Here is an 18,789-nt window from a genome sequence, read left to right on the forward strand (position 1 = left end):
CATTGTAATGGACTGATCACATCTCTCTAATGAAGTGAGATAGGGGGGAATCTAGGTGTAATGGGGACATCATGGGTCTAGCATCTCTCATGTGGCCTGCCAAGCCACTCAGCTACTCAGTTATGGAAAAGAGATTAAAGGCCATCATTGCACCTTACACATGCTATACATATTTACATCTCCGGAGGACTGTGCTCGGCTTTGCCTTTGGATCACCATCAATATGGATTTTGGAGGATGGTAAACTCACCCAAGGTTGTTAATATAATGGAGAATATCCTGGAACAAGGAGATGTTACACAACATAGTTCAGTGCTACACATGTCTGAAATCCACGTGCTAACCAGAGAAAGCAAGGACAGATTATAAAGAAAGAAGTGAAGGAGATCAGAGTGGTCATGAAACCATAAAGCAAAGCAAGAATTCAATTTCAGGACTGTCAAACTCATTTGTAGCAATGAAAAAAAAAAAACACCTGAGAGGCTGCTGTTCTCAGAAAAGAATCCACTGGGGTCACAAAGGGAACAGGGCACAGATGAAGTCCTCACCAGCAAAAACAAATCTACTCCCAGCAGCAACCCCATCTGATCAGGAGCAATGATGGCAAGGCCCCTTTACAGGTGCCATAGTTTCACTGACTATGTTTTCAATGGGGTGCACCCGGGCTGCAACCAGACCTACGTCAAGATAGGTGAAGGATCTTCAGTGAGATCGCACTCACTTTCCTCACCTAACCAGACAGCTGAGGAAAGGTGTCTGCACACAGGACAGTCCTACAGAGGTGTCTCTGTGCTGAAGTCCTGCTTGCCAACAAGCACCCAGAGAAGACACGACAAGAAGCAACACGATCAAGGCTCTGGCTGCCCTTCCAGCAAGCACTGATGGCCCCAGGCTGCTCCTATGGCTGGGCTGCTCCTGCACCACAGCTCTTTTTCTTCCTGAAGAACAAATAGGAGCTGGCTGTGGGCATGTATTGGACCTTGGAGCCCAGTGCTTGGCTCGGAGTCTTAACTACAAGGGCAGTACCTGCAAAGAACTTAATAGTGACACATAATGGAGCTGATACAGGCTCGCTAAGGAGTATCCCACCAGCTGAGACACAGACAGACCTCCATAAAGGTGTGGAGGATACACATTAAGATATCTTTCCAYGGAGAGCTTGTAGATTCAAGGCATATATTGGGACTAAACACTGATTTCAAAACAAAACAAAACTGCAGTGAAAAGGAAGCATTTACTATATCTACTATGGCAAAACATAGCCAAGAACAAACCAACAAATGAAAGAATGGCCACATGCCCAGATCTCTCCACAGTGTATCCAGAAGACCATAGAAACTGTCCTTGAAAACCTAGTTTGCATGTGTACCGTCAGAGCTCTCAATTATCAAGCCTTGCTGGCATTTGATGGGTCACTGGAGAAGCTCAAATAGCAATACTAGAGCAGACATCTGCAGCATAATAGCTGTCCCTAGACAACTGGGACAGAATACAGCTAAGCTCCAATGCCCAGCTGAATTTAAAAATTGTTATCCCAGACTCTGCCTAATCTAATGTCTTTCCCCCAAGAGTGCCCAGTATTAGACCCTGCATAGGGAGCACACATAAAATTTCCTGAGCATTTCACTGTAAAATATTACCACTTACAGACTTGTTTTCCTGCTAGTTTCACGTGATAATTATTTGAGACCACAGCTGTCAGGCCCACTCATTTCACTGTGGCAAGTATATGGAGATCCTGCTTTTATTCATAAAAATCTCATGCCCAACTCACCCTTCAAGAAAGCACACAAACAAAACAGCAAATAGACATGCATTTTTACAGATACATTCCAAAGAGCTGAGAGCTCTTACCTTCGGATTGTTCTTAGCAGGGTAGACCTGGCCTCGTTGTGGAAGGTAATGATGATGCTGGTTGGTGGGAGATCTGGACGATAGCGCAAAGCCAGACACCTGAGGAGGGAGAAAGATGGCAAAGTCATTCAAGTGMTGAAATTAAAAATGGGATCTCATTTTATTAACATAGGGTTAGAGCTGGTGGTCCTCCAGCCACTAGTGAGTTTTTCCTACAAGAATCCTGTCTGATTCTTGTCACAAAAACAAAAGCAAAAAAATAAAAATAAAAAGGAGTAAATCACTGGAGATTAAAACACAGAAGGAGACTAAGTGCCATTATTAGGAAGGCATGGGCACAGAGCTGCCCTCCTGCAATCCTTTTCTCTAATCACATTAGCTTCCCAGCTATTGGCACACGCCAGTATTAGAGTCATCAGCTTATTTCATCCATAGGAAGCAGGAAGAGAAAGGCCTTCCCTCATCATCATCACCCACCAGTTTCTGGTTGTCAGCAATGCCATATGGCGACACAACTCAACTTACAAATATGTGGTCTCCTTCCGCTGTTAGATGTGGTACACTTGGAGTTAAGGAAACTCCAGCTCCTCCTTTAGAGRAGAACTAAACAGGCTGTAATGTTCTGGCCTAGGTGCCTAGAAACCCACCTGCTCCTCCTGACTCAGTGGCTGACCCTGGCATCACTGTGGGCAATTCGGCTCACCTCTCTGTGCCTACTTCTCCATTAGGCTGTATTTCATTTGTTCAAACTAAAGTCTCCTCAAAGCAGCATCTCTCTTTCATTAACACTCACACGGTGCTTGGCACAATGGGAACCCGTTGTCAAAGCACCAGCGATTCTGAGTACACCAGAATATAACAAACAATTCATACTACATCCTTTCCACTCGTTAACCTCTCAGGCTTTTATTTATTTCTTCCTTATTTATTTTATTTGTTGCTTTTAATTATTTTTAAATGTGTAAAACCAGAAGGTGAGGAAATGTTCTGCCAATCTGTAAAGGAGATGGACTGAGCAGAGTCTCCAAGCCCACCACGGGGTAACTGCCACCTCCTCTTCAMCCCACACTGTGAAGCACACACACTGCTAGCACCCCACCAAGCCTGCAACAGCTTTGTACTCAGATACCTAAGATCCTCCCTTTCATTCCATCAAGGCATTTCTATAAAAACACTGAGAAGTAATCAATCTCAAACAAGAGGAGTAATTTTTAAAAGGCTCTTTTATATGTTATATTGCCTATTGTGCCTTGGAAACTCGAGAGCTAATTCTCATCAGCTTTACACTAGTTAGGGCACAATCTCCTTCAGAAAAGGTTCTCCACACTAACATGAGCATAAATGAGATGAGAAATGGGACCGGTGAGCAAAAAATAGCCAAGGTTCTTGCAGCTGTAAGAAAGCTGAAAGTAAAATCTTTGCGTTATGGTTGAGAAAAGGGGAAAAGCTAGAGGTGCTGTGAGAGTGGGTCTCAAAAGGGGCTGCTAAAGAGGATAGGTGTGTGCTGCCAAGAAACTCCTCCTAGGAGGGCTTTCTTGTCCACGTGGGTTACTAGCAGATTTAAAAGAAATATTCAATTCCAGCTTTTTGGTTTTATTTCTCTCATTTCCTAAAGCACCATTTCTATAGCTTAGCTGCTGGGTAAGTGATTCTCAGCTGATTGTTTCCTTATTCATTCTGCTTTCATGACATAGCCTGACTACAGGGACAGAAAGAAAAAAAAAAAAAGGGACTTAACAGTTTTCTAAATATCCTTCAGAAGATGAAGACAGTCATTGTAAGCACAGCCCCCTTCTGCCCTCCTCCCCAGGTTAAATCTTCACAGCTGTTTTACTCGCTTTGACCATTAGCTGATGAAATAGCAACGCTCTCATACAGCTGCATCCACCTCTTCTGACTTTACTGTTCTCAGCAGGTCCCTTGCAGGCCCTGGGACAACTTCAAGATGACACTCCAGGACCAGGAGCACACCCAACACGCAGCCCCGTGAGCTCTGTTCCACAGCACTGGTCCCTGCTCCTGCTCACATGCACTCGCACGCTCTTCTCTGACCGCCCAAATGCTTCCAATCCATTGCTCAAATGAAGCAGGAAATGGAACTGGGCAATTACTTTTTCAGCAAACTGTAAATTCATTCCCCCAAACCCTAGGCTGCAGTATCTGCAAGGCTAAGTCTAAAGCTGACAAGAAAATTGAGTGGAGTAGAGGGAGGAGAAAGGAAATAGAAATAGCCAAATACTGCAGTTTGATATTATCAGCAGAGAACACTGCACTCAGAAATGCCAAAATGTTTGAGTTATTCTTTTTTTTTTTTTTTTTGGAAATTTTTCATCTTTTCATTTGAAATTGCTTTTCTGTTTGTTCACAAAGTGACCTAAATTATAAAGAGTATGCAGTTGGTTAAATTATTCCAGGAACAAGAAGAAGATGACATCTTGGGTGAAAGAGTATTTGCAAGCTCATATTAAATTACATGCTGTTTTCTTTCATTGTTTCACTCAAAACCATTCCCAAATCCTGTCTCTGAACGAACCAAATTTCCCATTGCCACCTTCTTCTTTTAGTGTAGTTACCAATGCAAAAAAAAAAATTGTTACTCAACCAATTCTAATTCTATATACATCCTCAAAGGACCCCAAAGGTGCATGGCCGGTCAGCATGCAGAAGAAAATTTGATGGCTTTGGCTCATGTGGCAATACCCTCATTCATCAAAGTTACATTTCAGAAGTGCTGAAAGGCAGAGAGTTTCTGAATTATCAAACAGCACCAAGCTATACCCTAAGCTCCCAGCCCGGGTTACTTTGCGTGTCTGCATCATTCAGTACTGCACTTCAACTGAACTTTCCCAAATTGACTGCATGAGAAAAACTACTGCTGTTGCGTGTAGTTTGCTGAGCACAGGCTCAGCTCTTGCTTGCTTTGCAGAGCAGCAGTGACAGACTATGATTGCTCTCCCTGCGCTATTTATATACAATTATCTCCTAACTGTTCCCAGATGTGTGTCCTTCCACCCACTTTAAGCCTGGCATCAAGAGGGGTTCTGCGTAGCAAATAAGGGAAGCTATTTGGGGCAAAAAGAATAAAACAAGATGGAAAATACTAAGTCACCAGTATTTCACTTGTGTTATTATGACAGCTAATAAGCAATGCCACAATGTGTGCATGATGGACTGCCCACTGCCTGCACCCACTGGGGATGTGGTGAAGACTCCCTATATTTGACAATAACCAGGCTTTAAAACTCCAGTTGTGGCTGCAGCAGATGAGTATGCCCTGGATGAGTCTAATTAGATAACATGTATGCAGGAAACACTGAAATGTCGTGTACAACCACCTCCAAAGCTGGCTCACTTGCTCTGCCACTTGCCCCTGCCTTCTGGGTAACGAAGCTTGTAACATCCCAAWGATGGGATTGATCCGTGCTATTGAGTGGGAAGGAGCACTTGGCCAGTGCTTCCCTGCCCCTGCGCTGCAGGTTGATTGGGTACTTAGGGAGCAGCCTATGAGGTGCTTGATAAYATCCTTGCATGCAATTTTACACATAAGGAGCCTCCAAAACAATGGCCAAGAGAAGGCTGCTAAGTGCATATGTTAATCAAAGGAGAAAGGAAGAAACTCCACGGTGTCTTCTCTCACTGGTTCATCTTTTTCCCCCAGTGTAACTGCAGCTAAACATCCTGGCTTCTGAAAAGGCAGATTTCAGTTTAAGTTGTTGACTACAAGTGTTTTTTTGGCACTTGCTTGGGTAATAAAAACCACAGCTTGGAAAAGCATTAAATCCAGCATGTCCAGAATTATTCTGTGCGACAATTACATCTGGGGTAATTTCAATTTAATACCTCACTGCAAGTGAAAATTGCAGCATGCAGCCCTAAAATTGCTGTAATAATGAAAATAAACCCACTAAGAGCTGCCTGAGCTACCTCAGGCTGTCACTGGATAAATGCTTTGTGCTGCTTATGGTATTTCACTGGTCACTCAATTGCCAAGAAAAAAAAAAAAAGAGAAAAAAAAAAGAAACCCACAATATTTTCAGGAAACCAATAAGAGGTTGAGGCTTTATTTTTTAGATTATTCTTTCAAAAAAAAAAAAGAAAAAATAAGTGCATGGCTTATACTTGCAGAATGTTGAGGCGCGAAGGCTGAAGTCATTTAAAGCTGCACACTTTGAAACSCTGCAGTGGGGATAGGGACTAAAATTAGCCCAGATGCTGGCCCGTGAGCTCAGCATGGAAACGGGCTGCTCAGCCATCCCTGAGCAGCTGGGGACCCACGACACGACAGAGGCGACGCTGCCCAAAAAAGCCAGGAGTGTTCRGCCAGCCACAAGTACTTCTTCTCCCCAGAGCTCAAGCAATCAATCTTTTATTTAAAATAGGAAGTTTCACCTTTTTTGCTTCACATTTCCTGCCATGCCATTTCCAAGCACTTCTCAAACCAGGAGGTTGGTTATGAAGCAGACTTGCTGGCTTGTGCTAAGCCAGCACATGAGAAATGCTGCGCAGGACTAAGGGCAGCTCAGCCCACCAAGGAAGCTGAGGCTGGTGACCACACTCCTCTCCCCCCTGCACACATGCACTCCCACTCACTGCTGAGTAGGCGACACTGTTCAACCCTCTCTGAATATCCACCAACTCCAGGCAAAAAAAAACCCAAAAACAAACAAAATTCTTTGCTGTTAATTCTTATTGCAGAGACCTGAATTCCACAGCTTAGGAGCTTATGTTCCTCAGGTGTTAGAGACCCTTGCTTTGCCCCTAAAGGATTTAGTGGGAGTCTAGTTTTGAACTCCTGCTGCAGACACCCTAATGAAGCACCTCCTTGAAAATCCCAGCCTAAACTGGCTGGCCTCCTTACTCCCTTCAGCGTGCAATGAGYAGCACATCTCATTTCCATGTTCTCAATGTGCCATTAATAGTTCAGGAATAAAGTACTGGCTCCCATTTGAAGTGACAGGGAGCCGACAGTCAGAGGTGGCATTCAACATATGGAGCAGGGAMCCCTCTGGCCCATGTAATGACTGTGTGAGGGCTTAGCCTGCACACGGTAGCACTTCCAGCACCACGCACTTCAATAATCCTCCCTCTCTTTTGTGTTTTCTTCTGCCTGATRTATAGAGATAGTGCAGGATATCTTTAAATAGTTGTGAGCCCTGTGGGGCTCATGTTTTGAAAGCCAACGGAGAACAACAACAGGTACAGAGAGGCCTTGAATGTTCCAACAGAGGAGAAGCCATTTTGGACCCTGCCATGCTCAACTGTTCCCTTCATTAAGACAAAACAAAACAGCCAAAGGAACAAACAAACAAAGTCTAGAGCAAGAATCACAGTGGCCTCTTGCAAAGACCTGAACCTTGGCAGATGTAGATCTGAGGGCACTCTAGTGCCTTTCACGCGGATGARGTCCTCCACTCTGAGGACACGTTCTCGGTTCTTCGCAGCTCTCATGCTGCTGGTCAGGGACTGGTGACATGTCCCCATCACCTCCGCGTGCAGCCACCTCTGCAGCCCTAGACGTTCTTCTGATGGAGATCGCGTGAAGGGACTCCCAGCCTGTTTCAACACKTTTTACATTTAAAACAGCAGGCTTTGCTCCTAAGACCCCTTAACACACAAAGGCCTATCTTCGAAACACCGTTAAACCTCGCAGTGGTGAAGGCTGACAGCAGCCACAGCGACCGAGCCTGTTCCTTAGCCTCTCTGCACTCAGAAAGGGCATGTTTTATTCTCTGCCGTCTGCCGTCTCCGTCTCTGCTTCCCCAGGCGCAGCGCCGTGTTTTCCAGGCCTCTGTGCCTTTAGGGAGGAGCACTGAAACTCACCTCTCCTGCTCGCTCTCCTGTGTCTTGTTAACTTTCGCTAAAAGATTATTATCCTGATGCATCTCCCCAGCCCCCCCTCGCCGCCCTTCTGCTCATTATTCCTTTCTGCTTCAAGAGCGATCGCTCGCCAGCAGCTCTGCTCCGAATTTTTAACGTTTGCCATGAAGTCCGAACTCGGCCTCGTGCCGCTCGTGGCTTCCAGGCTTTCACTGCACATTTATTTCCAGCAGCCCCACGAGCCGCAGCTACGGCTCTCCCCGCTCCCTCCTCGCTCCCCTCTCTTGCTTAGAAATGTGGGGGAGAACACGCTAACCACCGTGCATCCAACCCGGAATATTTGGGTTCGGCTCCACTCCGTAGCCACGTCTCACCTCACCATCAGGAATACAGCACATTCCTATTGCACCTTTTCCACCACCAATGGACTAACTCRTAAGTGTTTCGGGGCTTCAGGGGACTTGCCTCAAGGTCTGGCTAATTCTCAGGCTCCATAGCTCTCTTGAGCAAAGATGTAACAAGGATCACTCAGTCCCATGAGCTGCGTATTACAGACTCAGTCCATCAGGAACAGAAAGCTACTTGGGTGAGACAGGGCTAACACATACAAACTCCTTCTAGCTCAAAGGAAAACTGAGCTATATTACACAAATCTCCACGGCAGCTTCAAAGAAGAGTTAATACCCAAAGCTCCCAGCTCACATTCGTGCTGTTAAAAAGCCCTTGCCCGTCAGGTGCTCCTGAAGGGATTCAGCCAGTCAATGGCCACTTCTTCGGACACAAGGCCAGCAAGAGGCCCTCCTGTTCTGCATCCAGCATCTAATCAGTCAAATTGCAGAGAGACAGCAGCAGCTAAAGGGGAGGAGAAAGACCACAGACACTGGTAAACACATCAGCAACTTGTTAAATACATGGGAGCCAGACTGGGTCTGGAAATGGGTAGGAATCCAGGAAAGAGAGACAAGGAGATCTTTCAAAAATAAAAATAGTCATGAAAAATATTATAATAATAATAGTCATCAGACCAGATGAGTCTTCTGCAGACCAACTGGCTTCACCTAACTCTTACAACATGTTGCTCTTCGTGCATTCACTACGATTCTTCTCTGCAAGACCCCAGAGAAATGCAAGGAGTAAGTCCTGACAAACAACTTGGTGTGAAAAATGACTCCCTTAAAGGGAAATTAAAATTACYGCCCTGGGAAGGAGCAGGTGACTCACTGCAGCAAAGCAAGCAAACATCTCTGAGAAGCAAGGGATTACAGGCCCAACTTCTTTGCCATGACCAGTACAGAGCCTGTCTGACATTCACCTATCTGCAGGGAGGGGAGGACACACACGCAGGTTTGTAACGCCTCTYGTGACAACCTGCAGACAAGTCTTTATCCACGGACAAGCATTTCTGTCTTCTAGTTCAAGCAAGGTGCCAGTAACTTCCACAAAAGTACTGTAAAAATTCAGAGTCCTGGTCATTTGGAGATTTAGATACACCCGTGAATGTGGTTGCCAACTCATATGAAAGGGAACTTATTCACTGTGTCCTGCCAGCCAGGACTATGCATCATCTCCTCTGACCTCTGCGTAATGAGGCTCCTTGCATGTTCTCCAGTTATCCTTGCATCGAGCCTAGTGACCTGTGTCCAACTGAAGAGTAGCTATCAAAAAACCATCACTCCATGCCCTCGAGAGATGGAAAAAATCAAGAGACACTTTTCATGTTGCAGTCAATACATCAGATATATTGGACAGTATAAGCATGATACAACAACTCATTACTTGCACACAAKGTAGATATGCACAAAAATGTCTGAATGGCCTCCTCATAACACTCATCTACCCCATCACCAAAGAAAGAAAGGAGAAAACTGATACAAGGAGACAAGAGAAACCAAACAGCGGGGATATGGCATGTGATGTAACTCCCAAAGGCTTCTGCCCATATAAGATGTGTTCACAGTCACATTATGGCCAGGGAACCTAAGAGCAGAGAGATRATGTTAATCACAGCATCCCTTCCCATTCACAGACTGCCCAGCCGGTGTCACCGGAAGGCCAGGCACTGTCCTCCAGTGTCAACACGCAGCGTATGCCCTAACTGGCATGCCAGGCTGTGCAGCAGGTTGGTTGTTGACAGCCAGCTGGCTGCTTGCAAGTCCTGAGCTCCACATCAGCTTTGGGCTGGACTAGCCTTCAGCAGGCTTATCAGAGCAGGCCTGCGCAACACATGCCCATGTAACGTCATCTGCAAGCACACAGCACCTCTCAGGGCAGCAGTCTTCATTCATTCTTCTTGTCTTAGTGCTGCTGAACGAGGAGGAAAAGACCCACCTGGCAAACTCTGAAGTTTCAGCCATAATGGCAAAATCTTTAATCCTGACTGCTCTGTCGCACTGCACCAGGATTTAACTGTGAATGTCACTGATGAGACCACATAAATGAACCTCATGGTTTAATACAAGAAGAGTGGTTGAGGGGATCACCACTAGGACACAGAGCCTCTTGCTTTTACATTACTCATCCAAATTCACTTCAACTTGCTCATGATTGAAGATCAGTCCGCACCGACTGTCAGGGGTAATACTAGTCTGAGGGGAGCTGTGCAGTCAAGAGAGGATCAGAAAATAGCAAAAGGTCTGGAGTGAAGCAGCACTGAAAGATCAACTGAAACACAGAGGACTTTAGAAGGCAGTCGTGCTGAAAGAAAACTAGAGTGCATGGAGACTCAGGCATCAGCTGGCAGTGCCGCATGATCACAGGGAGCGCCAGCAAAACTCTGTTTTGCCAAGGTGAAAAATATCCTTGCTAATATTTCTCAGTGCTGAACTGGCAYGCACCGGGCTGAGGCCTGTACTGCCTAAACAGGGCTGAGAAACCCAAAGGACACCATGCAAAAGCACTGGAAACTCCTGGGAGAAATGGGAATGACTCTGAGAGATCCATCTCCACGGCTAGTYGAGTGGTGACTGTGGGCTGGGGCAAGGGTGGGTTTGCTCAAGGCTTCTGGACATCAGAGTGGCAACAAATATTTAGCAGGCTTTAGCTAGACGCAGATGGACAAAACTAAGAATGAAAGATCAGGAAAAACTACCAAAGGGCCAAACTGGTTCTGCTGTCTATTCCTCAAAGATATATCCCTCTCCTTCGCCTAACACAAGCTGGGATAAAAACATTGAAAAATAGGCAARAGATAAAAGTCTCCCTGAGGCTGGATGATGGGATAAATGATGGAAGAGGTCTTTCCAGTTTCAGCAATTCTCTGAAGGAGGTGTGCTACCATATGCATGCAATGGCRACAGTGATGGTGACAAGACCTACAGGGCACCAGAGCTCCCTCGCCAGCCACCCATCACATGCCCAAAACAGCAGGGGCCTGGAAAGGAGAATTTGGGGGTTAATTCAGCTGTGGATTGACCCAGAAGGATTTTTTTTTTGCTATAGAGCTTCTGGAAATTGAAATAGTGCTATATTTAGCCAGTGCACAATTAGTATTTCCTCTAACAGCACTGCCTCTTTCAGTCTTTCTTTCCTTCTTTTTCTCTGCAAGATAGTTATCTAAAAAATTAATCAAACAGCTAAACTTGAAGAAAGGGGGAAATGCAGGRAGGAAAAAAATAACCTTCTGTGCACATGATGTGCTGCTGCCTCTGAACCTCAAAACTGACAAGATCATACATTTATAATTTATTAAAAATTCACTGTTTTTTTGTCTTTGTAAAAGGGAAAGAAAAAAAGAACCTATTAAAAAGGAAGGAGAGAATAGCATGGCTGCATTTAAAACAAGTTAAACTAGATTGTGTATCTTGATTTTCAAAGCAGCTTATGAATAATTCAGACTTCTAGAGCCCTCCATGCAGATTCAGGGTCTGTCTTGCTTCTTGATCCTCTCCCACCCCTCTTTTTTTCTTCAGAATTGAGGCTAAAGAAAAAAGGAGCCATCACCAATAAAAAGCTGCTTTGTTTCAGTAGAATTTTAAACAGCAGCCAAGTTTCCCAAGTCAGTTTTACTCCAAGACCAGAAYTGGCATCAAAGTTTTTCATCTGGTGAAAGTAAAAACAAGGGAGGSTTGTCCCTCTTGGAAAGCCACCGATCCTTTATTAATATTCTTAGAAGCTGGGACAACCTCAAACTCAATTTAATAATGTCAGGAGCATTTATGCAAAGATTCATGAAGGAGAATGATTTCTGACCAGAGCTCTGTGACCCCATGTGGCAAAAGAAGCTAGAGAAAGTCTCAGTTCCCACATCATCTCCKTAGTCATAACGAAGTAACACAAACACACCTCCATGCTATGACAACTCAAAACCACCTAGGCTAGCAGGGATCTGCCGTGCTTACACCCAAGATCTGACCAAAGGGAGCCCAAATGTTGCCTGGGATCGTTGCTTTCCTACCATTGATGGAGTACAGGCACTTGAAGGTACAGCTAGAAAATCAAGTAGGAGTCTGGCGGAAGAAACTGTCTCATGGCCTTACTTGGCAGTAGAAGCAAACCTTGAGAAATAGTTCCATTGCTTACTAGCACACAAGCTCAATTTCAGCCACGCAGATATATTCAGGCAATAGAAACACTGCGATAAGCACAAAATTCACGGAGTCACAGAGCGGYTGAGGTTGGAAGGGACCTCTAGATATCATCTAGTCCACCTTGTCCCTGAAGAAGGGACACCTAGAGCACGTGGAACAGTATCACATCCACGTGGGTTTTGAAGATTTCCAAAGAAGGAGACTCCACAATCTCTCTGGGCAGCCTGTTCCAGGGCTCTGTCACCCTTCAACAACTTTATTCTGTCAGAATTACTTGAAGCAAGTTATCAAAGTAATCGATGTCACGCAATAACTATAAGAYGAGCAATCAATACATTTTAGCAGTCAAAGACATAGGATAATCTAACAAAGAATGATCGATGGCACCCAGGAAGGCTCCAGCACTCGGTGATAAAGCGATATCCATTCCCTGAAATGGCAGGAGGCGCCAGGACAGCTTAGCTGGGTGTTGTGCTGCTCGCTTGCTGTCAGCCAAGGGCAGCAAGACAAACAGTGTCTTCTCTTATCGAAAAAGAGGATCCTCTCTTGCTATTGCAGGAAAGGATGCACTTGGAATTGAAAACAGGAGGCAAAAATGCTGTTTTTGTCATCTCCTGGCTACATGGGATATGYGGAGGGCTGATCCCTGTGATCCAGGTCACAGGATTTGGGAGTGGCACCATGGGAGCTACCTGCCCGGACGGGTGTCAACAAACCTGTCCAGGGGGCCATAGTGGAGACTTGGGGCATTATCTGGTTCCAGCTGAACACATTAGTGAACAACACGAGCACGATCTGCCATTTAGTCAAGTCTTCAACTGTCTTTCCTCAAAGATGTAAATATTAGGCTCTTATTTAAACTAGGCCCTTGCCACTACCAATCTAAAATGGCTCTCTGGGGCACCTTCAGAAAACGCTGATGCCCTTGAAACTTGCTGGCAGACCCACTGGGCATTTTTCAGGAACCATGGCTGCTCCTCAGGGCCAAGACACCTCCCCAGCATGACAGACCAGCTCTATAGCCACGGCTTCACTGCCGGCACCCGTGCCTTCTGCTKCCCAAAGACCATCTTAGACCTTGACCGCTCTTCTCAGCCCCAAGCCCTTCAGCCAGAAGGGTAATCACCACAGCACAGCTGGGTTACAATTTTCCCCACCAAAACTTCCTGCAGTTGCCAGGACTCCGAAATGCATTTCAGAATTGCATATATCTCACTGCATCATTTGTTCCATTCAAAGTCCACGATGCATTTTGCATCTGATATTTGAAATTACCTGCTTTTAAACACCACCTGTCATTTTTAGATGATTAGAGGTGTCAAAACCATTTGAGGTCTAAATGAAAGCTTTTTTTCTTTTCAGGATAAGAAAGATGGATTACTATGGCTTTTTTTTTTTCTTTTAACTTTCAGATTCAGGTTTTTTTTGCTTCAGACATTTTGCTTCAGTTTATGCTGAAACGGTTAACTCCTCATTTTTCGTTTCTCTTTTTCTTAAACAGCYAAAGAAAGGAGAGATTCCCCGCTCCACAGAGCCTGTCCACCAGAACAGCCTCCAGATTCACAACCCATAAATTTGGCACTGGCACTTACTGCAAACCAGGAGTTTGGAAAGACTGTGACAAAGCCAGTCAGAGAGTATCATCCTCCTGCTGAAATCTGGGGGCTGATATGGGCACAAACAAAAGCCTGTGGTCAAATGCCCACCCCGACACAGCTGCTGCCCTCCAGCCCACTTGGTCTCCTCTTCAAGCCGGACAGCAGCAGGGCAGCAGGGCACCAGTTTTTATTAAATTCCTACCTCTCTTTGCCCCTCTTGCAGCAGGAATGAACAGAAACATCACTGCACCTCAAAAAAACTTATGGGAAAAGAGCCTTTATCTTCAGGTGAACGTGCCCTGGGAGAGCAGCTAATTAACTAGGGGTCTGTTTTTAACAGAGGTTAATATTTTATCACATCTTCTGTCTTGGGGAATAATTAGCCTTGGCAGCACTAGCTCTGTCGCTTCCCGAGGGACTGCACACGCGATTAGAGGCTCCGGGCGGGCGGTAATTGATGGAGAGGCGGCCAGCACCTGAGCTTGGGGCCAACGGTTTATCTAACCGGTGGGTACTCTTCAATATAAACTAACTTGCAGTTGAAAATTAATAGCGGCCAAGTCCTGCTCCAAAGGTTGGAGAGCTTATCTCTCCTGTTCTAGCCCATTTTATGGCCTCACTTGCAGGGGACACCACGTCGAAGGAAGGATAACCCACATATCTCGCTTGCTTACGTGGCATGGAGCCTTTCAGGGCTGTGCCCACCTTGCCCTTGCTCCTGCACTCCCATGTCATGGCTCTCCGGCCAGGACACGCTGCCCTGGCACGTCACCTCCCACAGCACTTTGTACTGTAATATTCACCTTGCTCCCCAGGAAAAGAGGCAGCTTCAGTCTGTTCCCCAAGCTGTCCTTCAAGCGTGGTTTGCACCCAAGATCTGTGTGACTGAAAGGATTTACTGTGTGTCACCAGCTCAGGCCTACCAAGGTCTTGCAAAACCTCCCAGCACCCGGGCTGCTGAACCCCTTCCCACAACACCCATTTTTATTTAGGAGCACATCTCAGGAATGGTTTGTGCCTGCTGCACGGACAGGTGCTGTAACTCACCCTGCTAGCACAGCTCTTACCCGCAGTTTCAAACGCAACTCGCTTTGCCCTCCAGAAAAGCGAGCAGCACGGCCAGTTAGCTGGCACTTCCTCATGCATTCAAAACACCAGTCCATGTATTTCCACCACATTCTCTCACATTGCAGTTCATGTCTGAAGTTCTTCCCAACTGTCACCTTCATCCTCTTCTCTGAAGGAGAGAGAGAGAGAAACTGGGGAAAATGGGACTCTGCAAATGCACCACAGCAGGAATTGCTATTTCCCTACAGCAGTCATGGTTGAGACATAGCTAGTCCTGCCTTTGCTTTCCCCTGCTGCCCCGGCTTCCAGCATGTTTTTCCTTCCTTCACTCTCCAATAATTTAAAGCCTTTTAGAGAAAGGCAGGCTAAGGGAGACAGTCCCTCAAGATATAAAATGCAGCACATCGCAGGGGTTTAAATTTTGCTCCCCTTTGTGACCACGAGCATCCACAGACAGACCCCCGTGCACAATTTGCAACTTGGGATCAGCTGGGCTATAATTCAGGAAAATCTGAGTGGAGCAATTTGACCGCCAGGGTAAAGAAGACAGAGCACTGGAGAAGGAAACAGAGCAGCAATCTTTCTGCTGTGATGAAGTTAGCCCGGTAATAACACTCACTCTTCACCTCTCCTGGATATTGCTTGTTGTCTGACCAGCCAGCAGGTCTAGCTCCGGGAAATGATGAGTGGCTGGAAGTCAGACTGGCACCCCAGGCTGCCTCACACACCAGAATAAGAGCTGGTTTGGTTTGGATCTCAGTGCTTGGTGTCTTTCTCTCCTCCCCATGAAGTTCTGCATCTCTAATTAAAAGAAACAGAACATTTCAAAACAGAACATTTCAAAACAGAATATTAAATAGAAAAAAGATATTTGAACAAGATCTTTGCAGCTATCAAGCTTGGTCCCCTGAAGCCAGTCTATCTCAGAAGCCATCCAGTCCAGCAGGTCTGCTGCTCCAGCCCTCCACCTCCCGTGGACCACTATGCCACAAACTGGGCAGCATGSAGCACACACTGTCACTTCAGCACACATCAAGTGCTGTCACTTGTCAGGGACACCACAGCCATTGCCATTAGGGTGGCTTGGACACACCAGCTGTTTCTCATTCTGTGTGTTTCTAGCCCAGTTTTTCATGCTTCCTGCGCGAGCTTCCCAGCAGCAGCACGTGCAGCTATCAGAGAGAGGCATTTTAGTGACAACCTCCTGGCTGTCCCCACATCTGGGCAAGACCTCAGTGAAAGCTGCGTCTTTAAACACCAGGCACTTCAAAGCATTTTAGTCAAGGTTTGAACCCAATAGTTTTGATATACCAATGTAAAAGCCCTTAGATCATTTTCAAGAAATCCTAGAAGCTGAGACCAGGATTTGATGTCTTTGACACTAGCACGAACATGGAAAATCCCACCACAATGCCAGTGAGGCTGCCTAGTTTACAACAACCCAAAACATTACTAAGCTCTACATGTTATTTAGGGACGCTGGGTCCGGTATGCAAAGAGTGTCCAAGGTCCCTAATGTCTGTTTGGAACTGCAGGGGCCTCTAGTTGCACATTTAGGCTCAATTCTGAGCCCAGTCAGACCTTGGCCCTCCCCTCACTCATGCTGGTTGCACCCTTAGAGGGCACCGTCACATCAACTCAAATAAAAACAGAAGGACAAGAAATATCTTTTTTTTTTTCCAGCACGAAAATGATCCGATTAATATTTTTCTCTGGCTGTGTATTTAATACATTGATAGTGTTAAAATATAAACATACATTTTATATGTACAGTTTGTGAACAGACTGGAAGCARTGATAACTTGGCACTGGAAACTTTTCACCTCAAGGAATCACTTGAATATCTGGCTTGCACTTTTGATCCAGGAATTTCCTGGGATCAGAACGCTGTGGTAATGGCCAGGCGGAAAGCACTACGCTAAGCAACCTGCTTCTCAGTAAATCCACTTTCACGTCACCAAGTGCCTTAAAGGACAGAATAGTTCAGGAAATAAATTCAAACTTGAAAGTAGGAGTCAAAGTTTTCCCACTTATTTTTTTCCAACTGGTTTTCAGCCTTCTCTAGACAGAGCAGGGCAGGTTTTAGTCACAACCTTCCTCTCTTCCCTAAGAAAAGGCAAAACAGATGGCCATGATCAGTCTTCCAGTAAATTCAGGCATCCCTAGCAGGAAATACTAAATTACMGGTCCTGTTCTCTCAGAGAAATGAATATAAACCTGGAACCAGTGAAGTGATTTAGGATTTACAGAAGTGTGAAAGGAAAGAATGAGCAGTTCTGCATGCACAGAATATTCTGAGACACCAAGGACTCCAAAAAGTGCTTGGAAACATAGGGAGAATCTAGGACTCACAACCTGCTCACAACTCGGCCACTAAGGCTTGCTGGCTTGCTTGCTTTCTGTTGTGCACCTATTCCTCCTCTTATTTAAAGGCATTTGCTATTTTTGAGTGGAGAWTTAGGTCCATAACGTCTGCACGACGTGAAAGCTACGGGTAATGTAAGTGCTGCAGGACAGATACTCAAGCAACTTGCAGTCAACACCGGCAGCTGGGAGAAAAGAATTACCAAGTACCTGCACTGCAATCAAGACTGGTAAATTATGCCAATCAGCTCTTTAAAAGCACAGGCCCAAGAATGACAGGCAGGAGCCCTGCAAGGCTCAGTGGTTTCTGCACCAAGAAAAAAAAATCTGATTCCATAGATGAGCTCATTTTTTGATCAGGAGGTTGAACTAGCGAACTACTGATGACTCCTTCCAACCAAAATTATTCCATGATCCCATGAAGTGATTATTCTTGATTAATACCAAGGCCAGTCCATCYTGCCTTGCTTGTTTACCTGCCAGCATTTGCAATTCTAAATACTTCTTGTTCTRTAGGCTAAATGTAAACAATTCCTCAAGGTTTTGACCAGTAACCTGTTCATCTTGACCCTCCTTGGAGATTCAAGTTCAAATTCTCCCTAAAGACCAACTGCAAAATGAAATATGGAGCTGTGTGTGGTTGGTATTCCAGATGGACTCATGAAGTGCAGAACTGAGCTCCAAGTGACAGACTTTGATACAGACCCATATGTATTCATAGGTGAGTCAGGTTAGTTCAAAAGACAGGCAAGAGCCAATGCTGGCCCAGGAGCAAAACAGAAAAGCCCAGAGACCCAGCAAGATGAAAAATTAAACATAGCTTAAAAGTATCAGAATTGCAAGTTGCTGAAATGGCTCTCCCACAGAAGTTGTGGGACCCAAGATAAAAAGTGGAAATCTAATGCTCGGTAACTTGAAGCATACAGTCCACTCACTTGCACAGATTTGTCTCCCCTTTTTTTTGTCAAGATGTGACATCAATTTACACCCTCTAAATTTCGCTTTCGGCTTCAAGTTTCAGTTAATTCAAAAGCCTCATCTCTGCAGCACTGCATCTGACAGCAAGCATAAACTGTAGTGCACAGCTTAACTAGCAGATTTTGAGAATGGGAGCTCAGGTATCAGTACTGGGAGTATGGGAGTATCAGATATTTTGTCAGTAGACAGCAAATTTTCCTAGGCAGTAGAACTGGATGCATTTGTAACTAGATTATATAACAGAAGTCAGAATTCCTTGAGGGCTGAAGAGCTTTCAAATATGACTTACGATGAGAAGAGGTAATGATGCCCCCTCTAAAATAAACTCCAGCATCACACAGTGATCCCATCTCAGATGGTATGCYGGTTCAGATGGTCGATCAGTGGTTAGCAATAGCCAGTGGCTGCCCAAGCTGTCCCTCTCATTGACTTTCAGCTGCTAAACCATAATATATCRATAGCTTGTGCTGGCATTTTCTACCATTACCAAACAGCTGCCACACAGCCACAGGAGAAGGACAAGAAAATCTCTCAAATCTTGAAGAACCTCAACTTTAAACCTAAACTGTAAAAGTCAGTTAACT

At 45.3% G+C, this 18,789-nt stretch overlaps 1 protein-coding gene across 1 annotated transcript in view; it reads right to left on the reverse strand.

The window, feature by feature from the left end:
* The window catches only part of GALNT14 (polypeptide N-acetylgalactosaminyltransferase 14), a 67,587-nt gene that overhangs the window by 42,622 nt on the left and 6,176 nt on the right, over positions 1–18,789 (reverse strand). Inside the window, exon 3 of the mRNA XM_026048063.1 lies at positions 1,855–1,953. Within this exon, the coding sequence (XP_025903848.1) occupies positions 1,855–1,953 (99 nt within the window). The remainder of the gene's footprint in view (positions 1–1,854; positions 1,954–18,789) is intronic.

The sequence above is a fragment of the Nothoprocta perdicaria genome, unplaced genomic scaffold, assembly GCF_003342845.1.
Source record: "Nothoprocta perdicaria isolate Ctin4 unplaced genomic scaffold, notPer1 scaffold_51, whole genome shotgun sequence".
NCBI lineage: Eukaryota > Metazoa > Chordata > Aves > Tinamiformes > Tinamidae > Nothoprocta > Nothoprocta perdicaria.